Genomic DNA, 21,164 nt, shown 5'->3' with positions numbered 1-21,164 from the left:
GGTTCCCTTTAAGGTGTTCTCTAACCAAGCGATCAGCCAGCCTGCACATGGTGACTGGCATCATTCCGTGGCACACTCTCATGGTAACATGCACTCACTTGAAATACAAAGCCAGGTCCGTTGCTATGATTGCGACTTCAAACAAATGAATCACATTCTCAAACTGCCTCTTGTTTAGATTCTGGAAAATGTTTAAACTCTGCAAGATAAAAGGTTTGTGTTACTGAGGCCCAGAGGACGCACAGTAAATCCCATAAGGAAGACCATGAATCCAATCAGATACTACTCAAGTGAGAAACTACAGAACCCCGTGGACATCCAGGGAGTCCACAGAAATGCAGAACCCAGGGACAAAAGAGAGATTCCAGCATTACACAAGGGTATTTTTGTAGACACAGAATGGAAAACCCCATGCAATGATGGAAAGATCTTTTTTGCCCCTGGAGGGGTATTTCTGTGGACATCCTGTGTAATCCGACAATATTAAAAATTAAATGATTATTTCTTTAAAAGATTTTCTACTTTTATGTTAGTAACGCTTAATCGCTGCATAAATGAAAAGTTATATAATCTGATATACTTTGTGCTCAATTCCCCACCATTTTCAAGATATTTATGCTTGCTGTCAGGGAACAAGGACACTCTTGTTTACCATCTATAACTAGTCCTGCTCTTTTAGAAGAGGATACAGTTCTATTGAGTATACACAATACTCAGTGAGCTAAACAGCCCGGACTCCAGACTAATACATTGTAGCAAAGTAAAGGCCCTTTTACACGCAATGCTTAAACAACCCCAGGACCGAACGAACTGCAGACATTTTTGAATAAAACTACACGTACAGATAATGGCTTTTAATCATCTGCATTTCTGCCACGAGTTGTTTGCTCAGCTGGACGTGTGTTTATGCGAGGGTTATCTGGCCAGCAGGATTCCATTGTCTCCTCTTGGCAGAGTACATAATGAGTAGATGGTGTACTCATTAAGTATGCGAGGCAAACAAAACCCATTGTGCAGTTGCTCATAAGCCGCTTAAAATTTCATTCAAACGGAACGAATTTTGAGCAATCAAACAATGGTTTTTATGCCGGCTAAAAACCAGCACTAAACGACAATTGAACGAATAGCGCACGACTGCCCGCATTTACATGTAACTATTATCGCTCACTTTCGGACGTTTGAGCGATAATTGTTACATGTAAAACATCCTTAACAGAGAAATTTGTACAGCTCCTCTTGATGTATTTAGAGAGGTTGTGCCAGGACAGAAAGTTATCCCTATCCAAAGTAGACATCTGACCGCTGGGACCCCCACTGATGGGGAGTCTAGTGCATCCAGGAGTGGTGATTGCATATGGGCGCTGCCACTCTATTCATTTCAATGGGAGCACCAAAGATAGCCGAGTTCAAGTGTTTGATGTCTTCATTGCTCCTACTGAAATGATTGGAGTGGCTGCACACATGCACAACTGCTGCTTCTTGTATGTGGGACATTGTTTGGATCAGCAGTTAAACCCCACCAATCAGAGAGTTTTCCCCTATCCTATGTTCCTATCTTTGTACAACCTATTTAATTAGCAGAGCATTAACTAGAGTGGATACAATTGTATCAATTTCTCAAATGAGAGCAAGACTAGCTACTGTATGCATGTTAAAGGGGTTTTCCAGGAGTAAAATATTGATCACCTAGCCTAAGGATAGGTTATCGATAGATGATTGACAGGGTCCGCCGCTTGAGGACTCCACTGGTCAGCTAATTGAAGAGGTCACTGCACAGGGGTGAGACTGCAGCCTCTTCTCAGGCAAATAACATCACATTCATTAGTCACATTGCCTGACAACCTCTCTGTTCCATTCAAGTGAATGGGATTGAGCCGCAATACCAGGCATCACCACTATACAATGTACAGTGCTGTGCCTGGTATAAACTGAAGTAACAGCAGTGCTTACCCAAATGCCTCTGCCACTTCAGTTAGCTGGTCGGCAGGGATTCCGAGTGGGAGACCCTTTACAATCAACTATTGATGGCCTATCCTGAGGATAGGTGATGAATAGTTTGTTTCCAAAAAAACCCTTGAAACAGAAGTGTGATCATTCACTGGATCAAACAAGAATCTTGAAAACAATCAGGAGTGAAGCATAATACATAATAGAAAGTTTCATAATTTCTCATTTCTATAGTGATTAAGCATTATCAACGTAAAAAACGTGAAATCCGCTCAACGTATCTTTGTAGCTGTAAGCACTTTATTTTACTGAAATAGTTAAAACATAACATTGTAGATGGCGGGAGCATAGAAGTTTACTGCATAGTGTTATTAGTAGAGATGAGCAAGCGTACTCGGTTCGTGTGTTTTTGCACTCGAGCACCGCTTTTTCCGAGTAACTGACTACTCGGACGAAAAGATTCGGGGGGCGTCGGGGGTGAGCGGGGGGTTGCAGAGGGGAGTAGGGGCGGAGAGAGAGCTCCCCCCCAGTTCCCCATTGCTACCCCCGCTCCACCACGCCGCCCCCCGTCCCCCGGCGTCCCCCAAATCTTTTCGTCCGAGTAGTCAGTTACTCGGAAAAAGCGGTGCTCGAGTGCAAAAACACCCGAACCGAGTACGCTCGCTCATCTCTAGTTGTTAGGTTTAATCTGCAGGTATAAACTGTATGCGGGAGCTCCTACACTCCAGGAGTGGCAGCTGCAGGCAACTAGAATGTCGCTCTATATCAGATCCACAAAGCTCCGACCTCTATACAGACATAGGCTGGGTTCACACCTGCATTATGACTTTCACTTAGAATTCCATCTCCCTGTTCCTTCTGTCTGCACCGTTTTTTGTTCAGTTAAAAAAATTGACACAAATGGAAAGCTTTCCATTTTTTTAAACCCATTAAAATCAATGAGGAAAAAAAACAATTTTTTTACCCGTTCTAATACCATCTCTCTGCTTCGAAAACGGAACAGAGAGATCGAAAGTCATAACGAAGGAGAACACATCCATAGTGAGAAACGAATCAGCACAGAATTTTGAACCTATTCATCAAATTTTTGATAAGCCGCATGAAAAGGTCAAAATTAACAAAAGCAGTAATGCATGCTTGACCAGTCCCATGCCACTCCGGTGCCAATGCTTCCCCGGTCAACCGGTGGTCTCTGCTCTTCCTGCTCCAGCAATGGTGAGTGAACACATGTGATTGATACAACCAATCACTAAGGTCTGAACTCTGGTTAGTGATTGGCTACAGCCAGTCATATGATATATCAACATGTCTTCGCCGGAACAGAAAGAACACAGACTGGTGTGGAACCAGGGAAGCATTGGAATCGGAGCGGTGAGTATTCTTTTATTTTACGCCTTTCTCAAACTGTTTTTTAAAAATGTTATGGGGAACAACTCGTTTATCACTTAATATATTCAAGGGTTGACATGAGATTGAATCTTCCCTTGCCCTTTCCCAAATCTTATTGTGACCTCGTGATTTAGGTAGGGAAGGTAGATTGGTTTGGGGCTTGACCATAACGATTACTTTGATGCATACAGTAGAGTAACAGTGGACATGGATGTGATCTCTAGTGTAGGTAGTCCTACTCAGTATCAGGAGGATGACAGGATATCCTGATAGGACTGACACGCTACCTCCCCCTTAACAAAAATATCTGTAAAAACAGGTCTATACGGTAATAAAAACTTGTTGGAAGTAGAATTGCCAGGTTCAACCTCCATTGAAAAGCAGGCCGCAGTGGCAAAATACCCTCACCTCGTCTTCCAGCAAGGTTTTGCTAAATTCTAAGTGATGTCGCTCCAGAATAGAGGACCCGTGGAGCTTTGCAAGCGGTGCCTGAGATCTGTAAAAAGGCAAAAAGGTCTGTAATGCATTACAAGTTACAACATGCTTGGAATTTAACTAACCCACGGCACTTACTTCATTTGGTACAAATTATTGGTTCCTCTATGGTCAATATCATGGCAGAAAGCAGCAGCCACCATGGCAAAGGCCTCCAGGTCAGAATAATATTTCTTGAGTTTACCTGTCTTTTGAAAATTAATGGACTTTCATTAAAGAGCATCCGTCATCAGTTTTTTCGTATGTTTCTAGTCCAATAATTGTAGAAAGGTGATTTTGCACTGTGTGTGAATCAATAATATTATGGTCCTTCCTGAATTTGTGTTTCTGTTACTTTCCATCAGGGTACATAATTTGCACCATCTACTTGCTGCAGATACAATCTATACACTCCTGAGCAATAGTAAGTCCAAAAACCCTCTCTAGAAGACTCTAAATGCTGTACCCCATAGATAAGGCAACCACGACTTCAGCAAGGTCTATAGAGGCCATTCGGCAAAAAGTTGGGGTCTCAAAATGTTTTTTTTTTTGGGGGGGGGGGGGGGGAGACACAGAAATATGGAGGGTAATATTTCCCTTATAGAGGCTAAATTATACAGGATAAATAATACCACCATACAGTACCCATATAACACTATAGTGTGGTGTGCATATATAGTGCCATACAGTGCACAGATAAAGGTATCATGATAGTATTGCTATGTAGTGCTCAAATAAAAATGCTTAGAAATGAGGCCTCAATTGCCTCAATTACTCAGGGTATAATCCAGCCCTAAACTAATATTTAGCTTCAAAGTAATAATTTTCTGAGCATATTTTCACTATTACAGCTTCTTTATTGTATGCCAGACACACAGTTTAAAGGGATTTACAGGATTAAAAAAAAAACATGACTGCTTTCTTCTAAAAGCAGCTTCACCCTTCTTTGTAGGACATGCTTGGTATTGCAGCTCAGCTCCACTAAAGTGAATAGAGTTGAGCTGTAATACCACACATAACCTGTGGACAGGAGTGGTGCCATTTTTAAACGAAAGCAGCTATGCTTTACGAATCCTTCATAAGCACTTTTAAACAAAAAATAGGTCGGCTTATAGCAAACTTTTAAACTACATGATGAGGTTCCCCCTGAAATCACGGTTTACTTGATAAAAGCATATATAGTTAATGGCAACCAGATCAGTTTTTTTTTAAATGGGTTATCCAGTCAAAAAGAAAAAAAGGAAAAAATGGCTACAAATGTTATAAAAAAACTTTAAAAAAATCACTACTGAGTTGTCCTTTGCCCCAGCAATCCATCACTCATTCCCCCGTGGTCTCCACCAGACTCAGTGATCAAGTGCCATAGTCCTGGCATCATGGCTCTCATCAGGCTCCAGTCACTGAGTGGTGATGGAAGCCATCTGGATACATAACCACTGTGGCCACTGACGGATCGCAGTAGTTCTGTAATGTCCATGGGATAGGTGATCGTGTGAGGTCTCATCACTGAGCCCTCCACCAATCCCAAGAATGGAGGGTCCTACCCCTCTTCTCCTCACTGCGGGCTTGCTCTACAGTGAAGTGGAGATTGAATAGAGCTGTGGGAGCACAAGCACTGCACCATTCCATTCATTTTAATGGGGACAATGGAAATAGCCAAGTACAAAGCACTTGGCTATCCCCAACAATTGCATTGAGAATGAATGGAGCAACACTACGCATCATCGACTGCCCCCCCAATTCGGTTTCCTCACTGCGAGTGGTGCATTGAGAAAGAAAAGGGAACATGATCAGACTGTGATCAGATAGAATAGGCGATAAAGTCAATTTTGGTACAACCCCTTTAATTCAGGCAACAAGCACATCTATGGATTGTGACTATTATGACACTAACTTGTGGTAACTATTGCTATCATATGGCAGTAAGAGGGTAAAGCCACTCTAGGCCTCATATAACAGCTGGGTACAACCTCTGATTTGAACAGAGATGCTATATTTCACCATAGTCATCGATGGGGCCCTGATCCTGCCTGGGATTTAATTCCACATGAATCAAGAAAATAAAAAGTGCCATATTCCGTCCGACAACGGTACAATTCCATTCCCCTTGTCAATAATGCTTGTTCCTACATACTACAACAGAATCCATACACCTCTGATAATATTAGACAGTGTATGGACACACTATAGGATTAGGGGAATGGTAACGCCCAATTGTCAATTTATTCATAAATTTTCAGAAGTTATAATAGAGGAACAGCACAATGCAGAGCTTTACAAAGTGATGCTCCAGAATTATTACATGGGGAATACCAGTATTTACTATGAGAGACAATGGGAAAACCTTGCATTGCATGGCGTGCACTTATCACGTGGTGCGATGCTGCCGGCCCCATTGAGAACAATGAGAGATGCGATGTGAGGGCACACCCACAAATGGGACATGCCGCGATTTTTACCCGTGATGCGATACGGGAAATACATCACTCCTGTCTATGACTCTATTCAAAAGAATGAGGTTCATATTCATGCAAGAATTGTGCGTCTCGCAATGTACAAATCTTGCTCAATTTTCTCGTCTGTGTGAAGCTGGCCTCAAAAACTAAGCAGACTGAATGAGATATCTAGCAACTAGAACATTACATACCATTAGCAGGGTAAACATGGTTTGTCCCACGTTAAATCCATGCCGCCAGTTGTGATACGTTATGTCTCGATAGCCTTTTCTCACTGTATACATCCATCTTGTTAAGACCTGGTGAGGCAAAAATATCTTTAGCACATGATTTTGTCCTTTAGGGTATTTACTTACTCTATGCTTTTTCTTCTGTCCAAAAGCCGGGCAGTTGGGTGGAAACCGAATGGACCCCGATATAGTCAGGTGTCCGTTCAGCGCTGTTCGGTTCTGTCCCAAGGCGGAGCCGTTCGGTTGCGGGGATTCCCCTTACTTACTCCCCAAACGGGGCAGGAAACTGGAACCCCCAGGCGCATGTATGAAACAACCCTTGCCATGTCATGTCTAGCATGTCCATATAATGGGTATGTATTACGAACGTGTTATACTGTAAGACGCCCATGAGTAATTGCAACTGAGGTCCCCTACAACATGCAGATTGATGTCCAATGAAAATTATTCTATTTGCTGTCTGCTCGCCAATCAGTGAAAAACTGCGAAAATAAAAAAAAATACTAATGTAAAAGTAAAACTAAAGCTCGTAAACAAGCAAAATTGTGCCTAGTCATTAAAGTGGTTCTCCAAGACTTTTACCATTCATGACCTATCGATAGGCTAGGTCATCAATAGTTGATTGGCGGGAAACTCTGCGAATCAGCTGATCACTGGGCCCACTGTCTGTGCAGACAGAGCTGGACACAAATAGTGCTGTCTGTATTGCAGCGACCCTTTTTGGTACTGCAGGCACGGCCCCCATTGCATTCACTGGGAGCTGTGCCTGTAGTAGTAAACCAGCCGCTGCAATGTTGACAGTGGCTTGGGCGCAACTTACATCGGACAGCACATGGACACAAGTCTGTGTGCTGTCCAATTTACGCAGAGACAGCGCATTGACATGCATTGGTGTGTCCTACTTTTCAGACAGGAATAGGACATGCATGAGTCAATATATATGTCCTCATAGGCTACATTGGGGCCATGTGCTGTCTGTGGATTAGCACACAGCTCAAAAAAGACACAATAAGTGGGGGACCTAAGGACCCTTCTACACTGAATGATAATCGTTCAGATTTCCACTGGATCACAGAAATCTGAATGTAATTGGCAACAAATGGATGATGAATGATAATTCATTCTTCATTCAGTTTGCCATTTGATTTTTATGCCAATACAATCGGTTCGTGTAAACTGGTAATCATTCATCTATGAACAACTGCCTGTTTATTGTGAATGTAGGTGGGCGGCCATAGCCATCTCCGACCCATTCCACCTCCTTTCACTGAGAGATCCTCAGAAGCAAATATCACTGGGATGACTGTTGGGGGCTTCTGTGCCCGACAATCAACCCAGTTAAAGGGCCCTAAGAGTTACAGGTCAGATGGAAGGGAGTATGACTGCAAGATCAGATCACACGTGTTTGTGCTCTGTAGCCCTAGAGGTACATAGCTACTTCATAGAGAATTGGTTTCCAAGGTGCATCAACCCTTTAGTAATTCAGAAACTGTTCTACTTTATTTTTCATGTTCCCTTTACTTTAGGTTATTTTAGGTTACGATGTATGCCAACACATGGTATATAATCATTGGGCAAAAAGCCCACAAGCAAGGATAAAGCCACGTCCCAGGTCTTGCAGAAAGCGGATTACTTGGATCACAGAGCTGCCGATCCCTGTCCTGAAGCCATTCATTTCAGAATAGACTCTGGCAAAACTTCCTGTTATCCTCATTCAATGTAAATTAAAACAAGAAGCAAAACAAAGTTAAAGAGGTTATTTGGGGTTGTAATACTGCTGGCCTAACCTTAAATCCTCAACATTTGATTGGTGGAGGGTCTGATTCTCAGCAGAGGCATAACTGGAAGCTGCTGGGCCTCAGTGCAAAATCTGGAACTGGGCCCCCAACTATAAAACTTCACTGATAGTATTGGTTTGCAATATGTGGAAGAGAGACTTTATTGGCCCCTTAGGGCTTCTGGGACCATGTGTGACCGCACCCTCTGCACCCCTATACTTACGCCCCTGACTCTCAGTATTCTGACTAATCATTTGAATAAAAGTGCCACAGCACTACAGTAAGTGCCAATCCTCCTTCATTGTTTCCTCAGGAACAAAATTATACATTTGGTTATGGTTGTGTCTCATATTGCAGTTCAAAGCATCTCAGTGACTTTCAAATGAATGTGGCCCCTTTATCCAACTGATCAGCAGGGGTGATCAGATATTGATGGTCTACCTGTAAGGGAGTCTGTCATATTGAGCATGCAAGATAATCTGCAGGCAGCATTTTATAGAGCAGGATGAGCTGAGCAGATTGATATATAGTTATATGGGGAAATATTCGGTATAACTTGACGTTTATCCATTTTTGCCTTAAGAGTCCAGTGGGTGGTCCTATCAGCGATTGACAGCACACACATACAGGGAGGGTTGTCAGTCATTGAGTGACACCGCCCACTGAACTCCTAAGCGTAGAAAGTGCAGAGATGTCATTTATTAGGTTTCAAGTTATATAGAATCTTTTTCCTGAAAAACTATAATCTGCTCAGCTCCTCCTGCTCTATAACATGAAGCTTGTAGACCGAACAGCATTTTCATGGGGACAGGTTCCCTTAAGGAAAAGTCATCAATATCACATCCTGCAAAGCCTATTAAATGTATCTAAGATAAAATTGCAGGTATTCTGACCTTCATGATGGCCCAAAATAATGACCGCAAAATAACGACAATCAAAGGGGTTGCCTCATGAAGACAGACCATGTCCATATGCCTTATTATGATATATGCATGTCATAGAGCAAGATTCCCTGTTCAGGACCCGTCTTTAATAGCTTAAGTGCACCTGGTCCATCAATACACAGGAAATGTCTATGTATCGTGGGTGAGATAAGTTAACCTAGCATAGTTGGTTAAATGCTATGGCCGCTAGTGTGTGGTTGTAGAGATGACGTAAAATGCTTTTAATCATTAACCCGTTAAGGACCAAGCGCAGTAAATTTACGATGCTTGGTCCTGGGCTTTAAACCCAGCCGATAGTAAAAAAAAATACGGTGGGGATTAAAGCCTCTGCTTCTGCAATCAATCAGAAGTAGAGGGGGTTGTCAGCTGTTAGTCACAGCTGAGAACCCTCAAGAAGAAGGCAGGAGGAGTTTTTAACCCTTTCTGCCTTCTCCTTTCTTTAGTATACAGCGTTCAATGAGTATAACTTCTACTACACGAGCTGGCAGTCACGTGACTGCTTGGATCCCCTGGGACAGCAGACCTGCAGAGTCCTAGCAGACCCTGATCAGCTTTACCAGTGACTATTGTCACTACAGGGGTTGTTTACCCTGTAACTGGGGCTCCTATGGATGCCCGAGCTACAGTGGAAAAGTGTGTAATAAAAAAAACCCCAAAACATGTGAATGTCCCCCAGAGGTCTTATATAACGTCATGGGGAACATAGATAGTAAAACAAATAATTACATTAATAAGTAAAACAAAATTACAGAATAAAATAAATACATAAAACAAACAAATAACCCAAAGCCGACGGTTTGCACCCTGTAATTAAAAATTATACATATTATATATCAAAATGTCCAAAACAAAATGAAGAACCCATTCCCATACTTTATTTTAACATAAATTTACAATATAAAAAAAAAAAAACTATAAATGTTAAAAAAAATCATTTTTTTAAAACTTTTCCCACCCAATAAACTAAAAGACTGAAAAAAAGTCAGTGAAAAATATATTATAAAAGTAGCCCTACATGTCACGAAAAAAAAAAAATGCAGCAAAAATAATTTTGGTAGCTGATGGAAACAAAATAGAGCAGTTAAACCACCACATGGGTAAAATCCCTAAAAAGTGTCTGGTCTTTAAGGGGTTAAGGGAAATGTTTACTTAGGAAAGCGATGTAAATGCTGACATTTATTAGGAGAAATGCCGTAATGACTAATGTTTTTTTTGTAAATGCCATGGTTTATTGGGAGAGACACTGCAGTGATAGATAATATTACATAACCTTTAGGGTTACTATGCGTTATTAATGTATATTACACAACTGATGATGATTGGGAGTAGGGCTTATTCAGACAGCCGCAATTTCGGGCCATGTGCTGTCCTTGTATTCCATGGACAACATACAGATCCTTTACACCTAGGTGGCTATCTATATGAGCCACTTTTTACATAGACCCATGGTACATGTGTAAGAAAATAGCTACATTTCCTATTCTCATCCTTTTTGACAAATGAGAATAGAACGTGCAGTGTCTATGCAGATTAAACTGCAACCACTGTTGTGGCTTCTGTGGACTGATAAGTGAACTTGTAAAAAGTTTAGTTCGGCTAGTTAGTTCACTGTCCTTTTGCAAAAAAGTCAGTTTGGTCTCAGTTAGTTCAAACTAAAACGGAAGTTCACCAAAAGTCCTAAAACTGATGTATATCACTGTCTTAGAGCCATAAAAGCCCTGTATATCTGAGAGTGTTATATAAGGCTTTTATAGCTTTGAGAAGATGGAACAGGTGGTGTTGTAGAGGTATTGTTCCATCTTCAACTTGGATGGCCTTATAAGTCTCCTCACACCTTCTACGTGTGCTCCCTAATGAGAAACGATACTCTTCCTGACCCATGACTCTTAGACAGTATTATACACCAGTGTTCAGGACTGGTGTTGAGTGAACCAGTAGAACCCTGCTTTGGGTAGAGCTTTTCTAAAAGCTCAATTTGAGTTCCTGCCGAACTTTTAGCAAAGCTTGACCTGAAACAGGGTGCTACTGGTATGATTCGCTCAACACTAATTCTGTACCCTGGCAATATGCCATTGGGCGACGGTGGAATGCCTCCATATTAGACAGCAAAATCCACCAACATTGATCCAGTGTGTGTAACGTTAGTTTAATCAGCTTTGTACTCTACTCTGTTCACAGGTTTTCATGCAGATTTAGGCATGGAATACACGTGAATCCACACACAGTCCAACTCCCATATATTTCAGTATGGAATCTGTGTTGCCATAATTTTCTGCATGTGGAAAAAGTTATTTGATAAAGATTCCATGTAACTATAAATTTCTGATGCAGATTACCCTTAACCTGATAAGGATTGTAATGTAAATATAGTCATTTTAAAAATAAACTATACATTTAAAAAAAAAAAATTTTTAGCTTTTTATCCCTAATAAAACTAAAAAATTTGAAAAAAATTAAGTAAAAGAAAAAAGGCAGCAAAAATAATGTTGGTAGCTGGACAAAAGAAAATAGTACCGTAAAACCAGCACATGGGTAAAATCCCTAAAAAGTGTCTGGTCTTTTTGGACCAAAACACCCTGGTCCTTAGGAGGTTAAATGAAAAATCAGTGATCTGAATTTAGCCTTAGGTTCCACATGCACAAAATCAATAAAATATCAATACAGTAAGGAGAGCTGTATCCATGTAAGGCCATTTACCTCTGCAGGCACCTTAAACTTTTCCACAGCATTGAGTTCTACAAACAGCCGGATGCCGCTCTTGATGAGATCGTGTTCGGACACTGGCAGGTCACTAAAGTGGAATTCATAGAGTTCCAGCGCTGCGGGGTCTGGCAGCTCTTCTTTCTGTTCAAAAGAAGATAAACACTTGTGAGCAGATGGATCCTATTAATCGGGGAGACTGTCCCTAACCTATGCAATTGTTTTCCTAAAGCTGTGTCGCTGCTTTTATAGACCATTTCCTAGAAGAGCACAAAAACGTCCACATAGGCATTACAGTGATGAACTGAAGAGGTGGCGATTCTGCCGTATCTGCTTTATATAGAATATTTTTGTCGGTTTCAAATATCAAAGGGTGTAGATTTCCCTTTTATTGGGGTCTGTTCACACTTCTGGTGATTGATTTACTGTATTCAAAATTCTAAATATTCACTTCCAAGCGTTGCCTTCTTCAGACATTCCCTTCTTGTTAGGAGGGTCCACCAACATAGGCTGATCACTGGGAGTTCTACGGCTGTATTATCTGAGGCAACCTCATAGCAATTGTTCAATTTCCTTGCAGCGCCATCACAGGGAAAATGAAGCACTACCCAATTTTTTTTTCCCAAACTGCCCATTGATTTCATCGCACAAACATGTCAGGTCCTCTAGAGCGAGAGACACTCTTTGAAGTCTGGCTAAAAGATGAGAATCTTAAAAGCAGGACTTCCACTGATCCTGAAAAGTTCTTATTCGAGCTTGTGGTCAAGTAGCTGGACCAATAGAAAGGCATACGTCCCAAGGATGTTAGTGAATTAAAAAAATCTTCACAAACACGATGAAGTGTTGCAGCTTTTCCTTAATTTACTGTAACTAACTTGAAGAAAATGTGTCATCAGAAAATGAGCTGCTTTTTATCTTATACATTTTTAAAAGAATTTTTGATGATTTATTTTTCAATGTCACTATTTATATTAATCCTGAAATCCTGCAGTTTTCACACTGATTAGAGATTAGCAAGCACGCTTGGATAAAGCAGTTACTCGAGCGAGCATCACTCTTCTCGAGTAACTGCATTCTCGTCTGAGCGTGCTCAGAGGGGCGGCAGGTTAGAGCGGAGGGAGAGTGAGAGAGAGATCTCTCTCCCCCCCCCCCCCCCACTACCCACCATTGCTCACCCCTGCCGTCCCCCCGAGCACGCTCAAACGGGGCAGGAAGAGAGAGAGATCTCTCCCACCTCCCCCCCCCCCCTGAGCCTGCTCAGATAAGAATGCTGTTACTCAAGAAGAGCAATGCTCGCTCGAGTAACTGCCTTATCCGAGCGTGCCCACTCATCTCTAACACTGATCAATAAGTTTAATTTTAGTCTGACATTTCCTGCTCTGTTGAGAAAACTTTTCAGCAGTCAATTCATTAGCATCACAGATAGGATTGCAATAAACAGTAACACATATATATAGATAAATCAGGATACACCATTCAAAACATGTCCTAGTCAAAGCTCACCACTTCCCCATTCATTCACAATCATCTCTGCACAGGTCACAGAGTATGCCCACAACACTGTCCAATACAAGTCAATGGATCCCTTCTGGTCCATTGTGCCTATGGTCCATAAGACTACTGTAAAGCATATCTCTAAATGCTGTTAACAGCCAAGGCAAGATGGCTGCGCACATAGTCATGTGCAGTAGGGAAAACAGAATAAAAAATGTAGAATCAGGAAATGAAAAGAAACTATAAAAATGAATATATATCAGAAAAAAATATTAAGTTGTCACTTCTCTTTTACCCCCTCCTCCTCTGTGACATACATGAGGTGCAGGGCAGAATGAAGCAGATGTGGGAGCCGAGCCCACTGCATATCCATTGGGGGCCGGCTGTTTGATACAGCTGACACTCGGTACAAACTGCCAGCACTGATTGCGGTTGTTTAACAGCTTATGTGTGCTGTCAGTTCCAACAGCGGCATATACGCTGTCAGCTGGAGAGGGAAGAGAATCACTGGTGAGATTGCAAGGTGACGATGGAGACTATGCTAGTTCTGGGCCTAGTGAAGGCTTCCAGGGATGCCATCTATAAACCATATTAAGCCCAGGGCTTAATATATGAACATTAAAAATACAATACACCACAATACTGAAGTATTGCAGTATATTGCAGGCACAATCAAGCAAGTGCAAGTTCAAGTCCCTTATTTGGACTAAAAAATGTAGGCTTTAAGTCAAAATGTTTAAAAATTCTTTAGAAACATTAATCCATATGCAATTTTAATGCTAAACATACTTCTACACAAGGTCAGTTTTATCAGTATCTGATAAATGTAGGTACAATACATCTGCTGTCAGGTTCTTTTAAGCATCTTACCAATATCTTCACAAGCTCTTTCTCCTCACAGTCGTCTACGTTCTTATTTAACTTTTCTTTCGTTTTCTGAAATGGAAACATCGTATTAGGTAGACGCCATATTTCAGCCTTGCTTCAAGTAGAAAACAATCTGAAGTAAATTACCAAAATAGTCTGAAGTTCTCGAGGTGTGCACCTCAGCTGGCACATCAGCATCTCCTGGGCAATATCTTTTCTGTTTTCTAATTTATTCATTTTGTCATATGTATCAGTGTTCAGAACCGACCATCCCAGAAACTGGGTCAGGGTCTGTAATAGAAAAAAAAGGCATCAGTGCTATAACTCAAGGCAAATAGATCATCCCATGTGGTCAGCTGACTGTAGCCACTATGAATTTTATACAAATCGGATCTAAAGTCTGTACACAATAGGACAGAAACATATGCTTTCACACTCGTACACATTTTTTTTTTTTAAAGGAATGTCGAAACAAAAAAGAAAACATAGGATGCTTCAATTCAATAAATTTACCTTTTTGGCATAGAAGAACAAAAGCTTGTACAGAATTACCAGGATATCCCCCAACAGCCCAAAGAGATAGATATAAGGGTGAATGATTTTTGGGGCCCCGTAGTGGGATTCCATAAATACAAGAACATCAGCCAGTAGTCCTACCGAGCACTACATTGCCAAAACATATGCATGACCATAGCCTAATTAGTCAAAAGCAAGTTGCTGAGGGAGACATACCCATGGCAAACAAACGAGCAGTAGTATAGTAGATTTGATGTAAAGATGTAATTTGTACCAGCTTATCTCTGAGGCTGCTCTCACACATGAACGTGGAAAAGTACCGCGATTTCAAACGTGGCGCTATGCCGCAATTTTACTCCCTGGGGCTGACAGCAGGGTTTAGCACACCTCAGCATTAATGAGGTGCGTTAAGCGCAAAAAATAGAACAGACTCCGCACGAAAATTGCGGCACTGGAAAGCATCATCCAATGCCGCGATCGAGTGCATGTCTGCAAAGCTCCAGTGATTTCAATGGGAGGGTAATACCACGATTAATGCTGCATTTAAAACACCGCAAAAAGCGCCTGTGTGAGAGGCCTACCAATGAGCACAGGAGAGCTAGATCCAGCCACTATGTCCCCACCCTCCTCCGACTCCAAGTCTGGGAATATCAGAGATTAGAGATGAGCGAACCTACTCGGCCACACCCCTTTTTCGCCTGAGCACCGCGATTTTCGAGTACTTCCATACTCGGGCGAAAAGATTCGGGGGCCCCGTGGGTGAGTGGGGGGGAGTGGGAGAGAGAGAGGGCTCCCCCCTGTTCCCCGCTGCTGCCCCCTGCTCCGCCACGCCTCCCCCCGCCCCCCGGCGCCCCCCGAATCTTTTCACCCGAGTACTGAAGTACTCGAAAATCGCGGTGCTCGATCGAGCAATTGCTCGAAATGAGTAGATTCGCTCATCTCTATCAGAGATCCTTTTCTGAAGGGCTTTCTCCTTTGACGGAGCAAGGTTTTGCACCAATGACTGTAGAAACTACAGAGGGATTTCGCAAGTTGAGAAATTTGTGCCAAGTGTTCCAGGTGAGTTAAGAAAAGGGATATGGCCAGACCATTGAACTGGGCCCTAACAGCGTGTCAAAGATGACAGTACTGAAAAGAAGAATTCTCTGGTACTCGTACACATTTACTACCATATCCAAATCAAATTGCATAAATTGTTTATACTAACCAATTAAAAATGCAAGGTTTTTAGTGCATATTTGGATCAAAACATATGGGCCCATCTGCTATGTCCAGGTGAACCTTATTGGACAGGTTACTAACCCTATTTTCCACAGTGGAAAATTCACACCAAAATCCACATTAGGGAGCCCCTCCTCCATAAATGCATATTCAACAAAAGACAAAGTCAGCACTTCCAAAAAATAAACCATGGCTGCAATAAATACTCATGCACATTTATCTGATTAAAATTGCACAACTGCATATCAAAATATGCACGAGCAACCTTTCATTGTTTTATGCAGTTAGTATTAACAGCAGTTGTGGAATTTTATTCAGATATTATATGTGTGTGAGTCCTGACGCATGCGTTTCTGTTACTATATTTTTTGCAGCCATGGCTGATGTGTGCCTTCACATTTGATATATTGTTGGAAGTGCTGACTTTGTAATCCTGCACTCTGAAGGATTCCCAGTAAAAAGGGACTTATATTTCAAATGCCAAGTAAAAACATCTTCATCAATAGAAGACTTCCAAGTTTCAAAGTCCTTAATGACTTAACTATGACTAAGGTGGTTGCTCCAAACGTGTAGGAATTTGTATTGGTGATTTTTGAAATATTATCTAAACATTGGTCAGTCAAGAATGTATAATTCTTTCTACCTTCTTTCTGAAGGTTTGATATGAAATCATAAAATATCACCCAAGTCGTACAGTGACTAGATATACAGTAAGCATCACATGATGGTTGTCAATCTTTCATTGGGTTCTCCTTCTTCATGCCATGCCATATCTGCAATTTAGCAAATATTGTTCTGTGGCTTAGGGTTATCTTTGCAGAAATTGGTCCAATGTAGACTTTTAATGCGTCCCGACCAGGTAATGACATTTGGATCAATAGTGTTCCAACCAGAGCCATCATCAAAAATATCTGGGCCCATGTGGGCAAATGGGAAGGGCTCTTAAATTTCATGGAAGTTCAGAGAACCATCACATATAGGTTTCTATTATGTCTAGTTACTTCAGTGGAAATGACCCAGTAGGAAAAACAATTCTCCATTAAAGGTTTAGACTGGAACCAGCATGTTCTTCACAATTTTTTTTGTATAACACCCCCATTAAACTGTGTCATATAGGTAAACTAGAAATACCAACAAGCCATACACACTTTGGAAGTCTGTCAACTGACATAAGTACTTATCATACTCTATTATGCTTTGATGTTGGCTTATAGAGCTCTATACAGACAAGTTCACCCAAAGACTTTAGTTATAAAGAGATGGTCAAAAAATTCCATACTTCAGTGATTTGCTCATCATACTCATCAAATGGTTTTCCGTCCTTCCTGTTGTAGAATGTAGCGACACCCACAATCTCCTCCTTTTTGTTCACAATGGGCAGGGACAAGACATTTTTAATAGTCCATTCTGTCTCATCTACCGGCCCTTTCTAAAGGAAGAAGAAAAGAAATAAGCAAACCACCCTTTATTGTCCCTTCACCAACTTATCATCCAGCATTCTACAAAAAGAAGACATTCCTGATAGAACAAGGCATTTGGTTACATGTATAGGATTAATCACCCTTTAAACCTGCATCTGATTGATGGTCAATTATAATTTTGTACAATTAATGATAAGTCGAATATTAAAAATAACAAATGTATATGATCATTTTCTCACCTGGAATTTAAAGTAATCATCTGCGGGGGCATTCATCATGTTGCAAATCTGACACATAGAAAAGATAAAATAATGTAAATGTTCACAATCATGACTGCAGTCTAACATTGCTGGCATTTCAGCAGGGGGGAATTCTGATTTGAGGTATATATTAGGAAGTTGCTATTTTATGTAGTGACCTTTAAATACATTGAATAGCCCTTTTATTATAGATACCAGCCCTTTCCCTGTATGGAAATAAGACCCGTGACCCTGGAGTGCAGCATAAAATCAAGTGACAATTTTTTTGTAGATTAATTTCTGTGTGAATTCACATTAGAATGGAGAATTGTGTGATTTAAGTGACTTCGACTGAGGTCTGGTCATTGGTAATAGACTAATAGGGTCAGTATTTCAAAAACTGGCAAACTTCTTGGGTTTTCTCATGCAGCACGTTTGAGAGCACTGTATGCCAAGAATGGTGTGATTGAGGAAAAACATCCAAATAGAGAGAATCCTGAATACATAAATAACTCATCAAAAAGGGGTCAAAGGAGGATGTCAAGCACTGGCAGTCAAGCAAGTTGCAACTGAATACAACTCTGGTGCTCCAACCAACATGTCTGGATGCACAACTCGTCGCTCCTTAGCTCGGATGGGCTATAACAGCAGACAACCAGTTCCAGTGCCATTGTTGTCTAAGGGGAACAGAAAGATGCGACTCCAGTGGGTAAAAGAGTGCAAAAAATGTATCATTGAGCAGTCAAAAAACATTGCCTCTCAAATGAATCCAGATTTCTGTTGCACCGTGCCGATGGGAGGGCCAGAATTTGGCGCAAATAACATGAATCAATGAACCCTTCCTACAGTGACTACATAGTAGAGATAGGGCCCCATAGCAAAAACGTAAATGAGCATCCCCATTATGGTGTCCAGTTTCGCCACCCAGGTCAGGATCGCCAGATGGTTGCTTCTTATTCCCCTTAAGATGATCCTGGGGCCAATTCTGTACCATTTTATTTGCAAACAATGCAGTTCCTCTGTACAGGGGGGTCATGCATACATTCTCGCTAAAAGGATGGTGCAATCAGAGCTGGGGCCCCTCTCTCCAAGGGCTTTACAGCAGTCACACGGTTTGCCCCAATGGTACATGGAATGGAGTGGAGTAATGATGTGGGGAATAGTTCCTTGGCACACCCGGGGCTCTCTGATACCTGTGGATGCCACAACAAATTGTTCTGGTTCTGAAGGTCACGCTACTAGATGGGAGGCTCTGATAACATGGCGATTCAGTGTATAAGTTGAGCCTACGTATTATACTAATTATAACCCTGAATATAATACAAAACATGACTTACAAATCCATTTTCAGCGACATAGGTGGGCAGTCCACTGACGAGAGACCAGTGATCCTCAGGAGGGGTGCTTCAATGACAAAACATAGTAGAAGTTATAGTAAAGTGCTGGCAGGATTAAACAATAGCAGTCTTTACGATACAAGGGGTTAAGTTCTTACGGGATGACTTTGATTTCTTCTTTCCCATGCAAAATATAATCAATAATCTTGTAAAAATTAATTTCCTGAGCAAAAGAAGAAAAGCGGCAGTTGAGTTTCTCAAGACAATAAATGCAAATAAATAGTATTTTTTCAACATTTATTTAAATTATCTGCATGTGTAACTCTAAAAATTGTAAGCTAGAGTTGCAGCTTTTCAGCTGTTGCAAAATTACACATACTAAAGGCTGATTTAGACAACGATTTTCACTCAAAAATCGCTCAAAGCCATGTTTTGAGCGATAATCGTTGTGTCTAACTGCACTGACCGCACAGTTTTCGTTAAGCAGTCGCTTACTGAAAGACAACGATGAGCCTTATCAGGGATTCACAGCGGGATACAGCTGATACTATTGTTTCAGCTGTATCCCGCTTCCTGAACACAGGCGGGGTATGAAGAACAGAGCGGTCCAGCTGCGTTCTGCATCCCCCGCTTGGAGCGCTCAGCTGTATAACAGCCGGGCGCTCCGAGCAGAGAACAGCTGGATACAGAAGACAAGCAGGCCGCTTGTCTTCTGCATCCCCCGCTCAGAGCTCTCAGCTGTATAATAGTCGGGCGCTTCGAGCAGAGAACAGCTGGATGCAGAAGACAAGTAGCCCCGCTTGTCTTTTGCATCACCCGCTCGGAGTGCAAAGTGATCGCTTGACGTTTGAGCGATCACCATGCGCTGAATGCACACAATGATTTTTGCTCAAAAGTTGCTCAAAATACATCTTTTGAGCGACAATCGTTCTGTCTAAACCAGGCTTAAGGGCAAAGTCACACAACCATATGTGCAAAACCGCTCGCCGCAGAATTTTTGCGCATGAGCAAGGTTCAAAGAGGCACATAATTTACATGTTGCGTGACACACCCTTTCCGTGGATTTCTTGGCTAAAATCCACTGCTAAGGCCCAGATGTGTTATTTTACATGCATTCTGTGCAGTGTCACACCCTTCCCATTGCGTGTTTTTGCACCTCCCATAGACTTCTATGGCAATTTTGCTGTGCAAAATTCAGGGAAATCGAGCTGCCTATTTTTTGCACACGCAAAACACACTTATGAGAACAAACCCATTGAAATCAATTGCATGTGCAAATATCTGTGTAAGTACCTGCACAAATACAGTCATGTGATGGACCCCTAAGAGTTCTTTGTCATTGAATGGCTGTGATTGGCTGAAGGCACGTGTGTTTTCTGGAGGCGGGGATTTCAAGCCCTGTGTCCAGAAAGCAATGCTCTGCCGGGGACCAGGAGGGAGCGACAGCCTGCAGAAGCGCCGCAGAACGCCAGGAGAAGTGAGTAATGATTTTTATTCTTTGCTCCACTGTATTCCCGGCGTATAAGGTGACAGTTGGGGGGTCGTCTTATACGCCCCGTCGCCTTATACGCCGGTATATACTTTTATTTTTACACATTTCTGGATGAATTGCAGGGAAGGGCTTATATATTTAAGCCGTTCCTGACAATTCATCCTGCGATCGCCGGCAGCCCATTGCTTTCAGTGGAACCTGCTGTATTGCCGGCTCCATTGAATTCAATGGGCTAACATCGTTCTTCTCTGCCACAGCTGTTACAGCTATGGCAGAGGAGAACGATCTTTATGCTGACAGTGGGGGGGGGGGGGGGGCACTCTTGCCGCTATTGTGGCTTAATAGTGGGACCTGTGACCTTGAGATGCAGCCCAACATGTAGCCCCTCGTCTGCCCTATCCGTTTCTGTGTCGTTCCCATCACTTTCTGGAATTGCCCAGATTTTCACAAATGAAAACCTTAGCGAGCATCGGCGATATACAAAAATGCTCGGGTCGCCCATTGACTTCAATGGGGTTCGTTACTCGAAACGAACCCTCGAGCATCGCGAAAAGTTCGTCCCGAGTAACGAGCACCCGAGCATTTTGGTGCTCGCTCATCTCTAATAAAGACATATCTATTTACCTTGCCTTGATCCCTGGAAGTGCATAAATGGAGTG

The 21,164-nt window shown here is 41.9% G+C and overlaps 1 protein-coding gene across 1 annotated transcript in view; it reads right to left on the bottom strand.

The window, feature by feature from the left end:
* The window catches only part of PDE6C (phosphodiesterase 6C), a 57,259-nt gene that overhangs the window by 12,891 nt on the left and 23,204 nt on the right, over positions 1-21,164 (bottom strand). Inside the window, exons 6-16 of the mRNA XM_066598827.1 lie at positions 19,172-19,236; positions 19,014-19,080; positions 17,677-17,724; positions 17,296-17,445; positions 14,427-14,570; positions 14,283-14,348; positions 11,916-12,062; positions 6,458-6,565; positions 3,910-4,019; positions 3,745-3,832; positions 99-199 (exon numbers count right to left, since the gene is read on the bottom strand). Of these exons, the coding sequence (XP_066454924.1) occupies positions 99-199; positions 3,745-3,832; positions 3,910-4,019; positions 6,458-6,565; positions 11,916-12,062; positions 14,283-14,348; positions 14,427-14,570; positions 17,296-17,445; positions 17,677-17,724; positions 19,014-19,080; positions 19,172-19,236 (1,094 nt within the window). The remainder of the gene's footprint in view (positions 1-98; positions 200-3,744; positions 3,833-3,909; positions 4,020-6,457; positions 6,566-11,915; positions 12,063-14,282; positions 14,349-14,426; positions 14,571-17,295; positions 17,446-17,676; positions 17,725-19,013; positions 19,081-19,171; positions 19,237-21,164) is intronic.

The sequence above is a fragment of the Eleutherodactylus coqui genome, chromosome 4 (assembly GCF_035609145.1).
Source record: "Eleutherodactylus coqui strain aEleCoq1 chromosome 4, aEleCoq1.hap1, whole genome shotgun sequence".
In the NCBI taxonomy this organism is placed as follows: domain Eukaryota; kingdom Metazoa; phylum Chordata; class Amphibia; order Anura; family Eleutherodactylidae; genus Eleutherodactylus; species Eleutherodactylus coqui.
The sequence above is the reverse complement of the archived record's forward strand: the minus strand, read 5'-3'. Positions and strand labels throughout refer to the sequence as shown.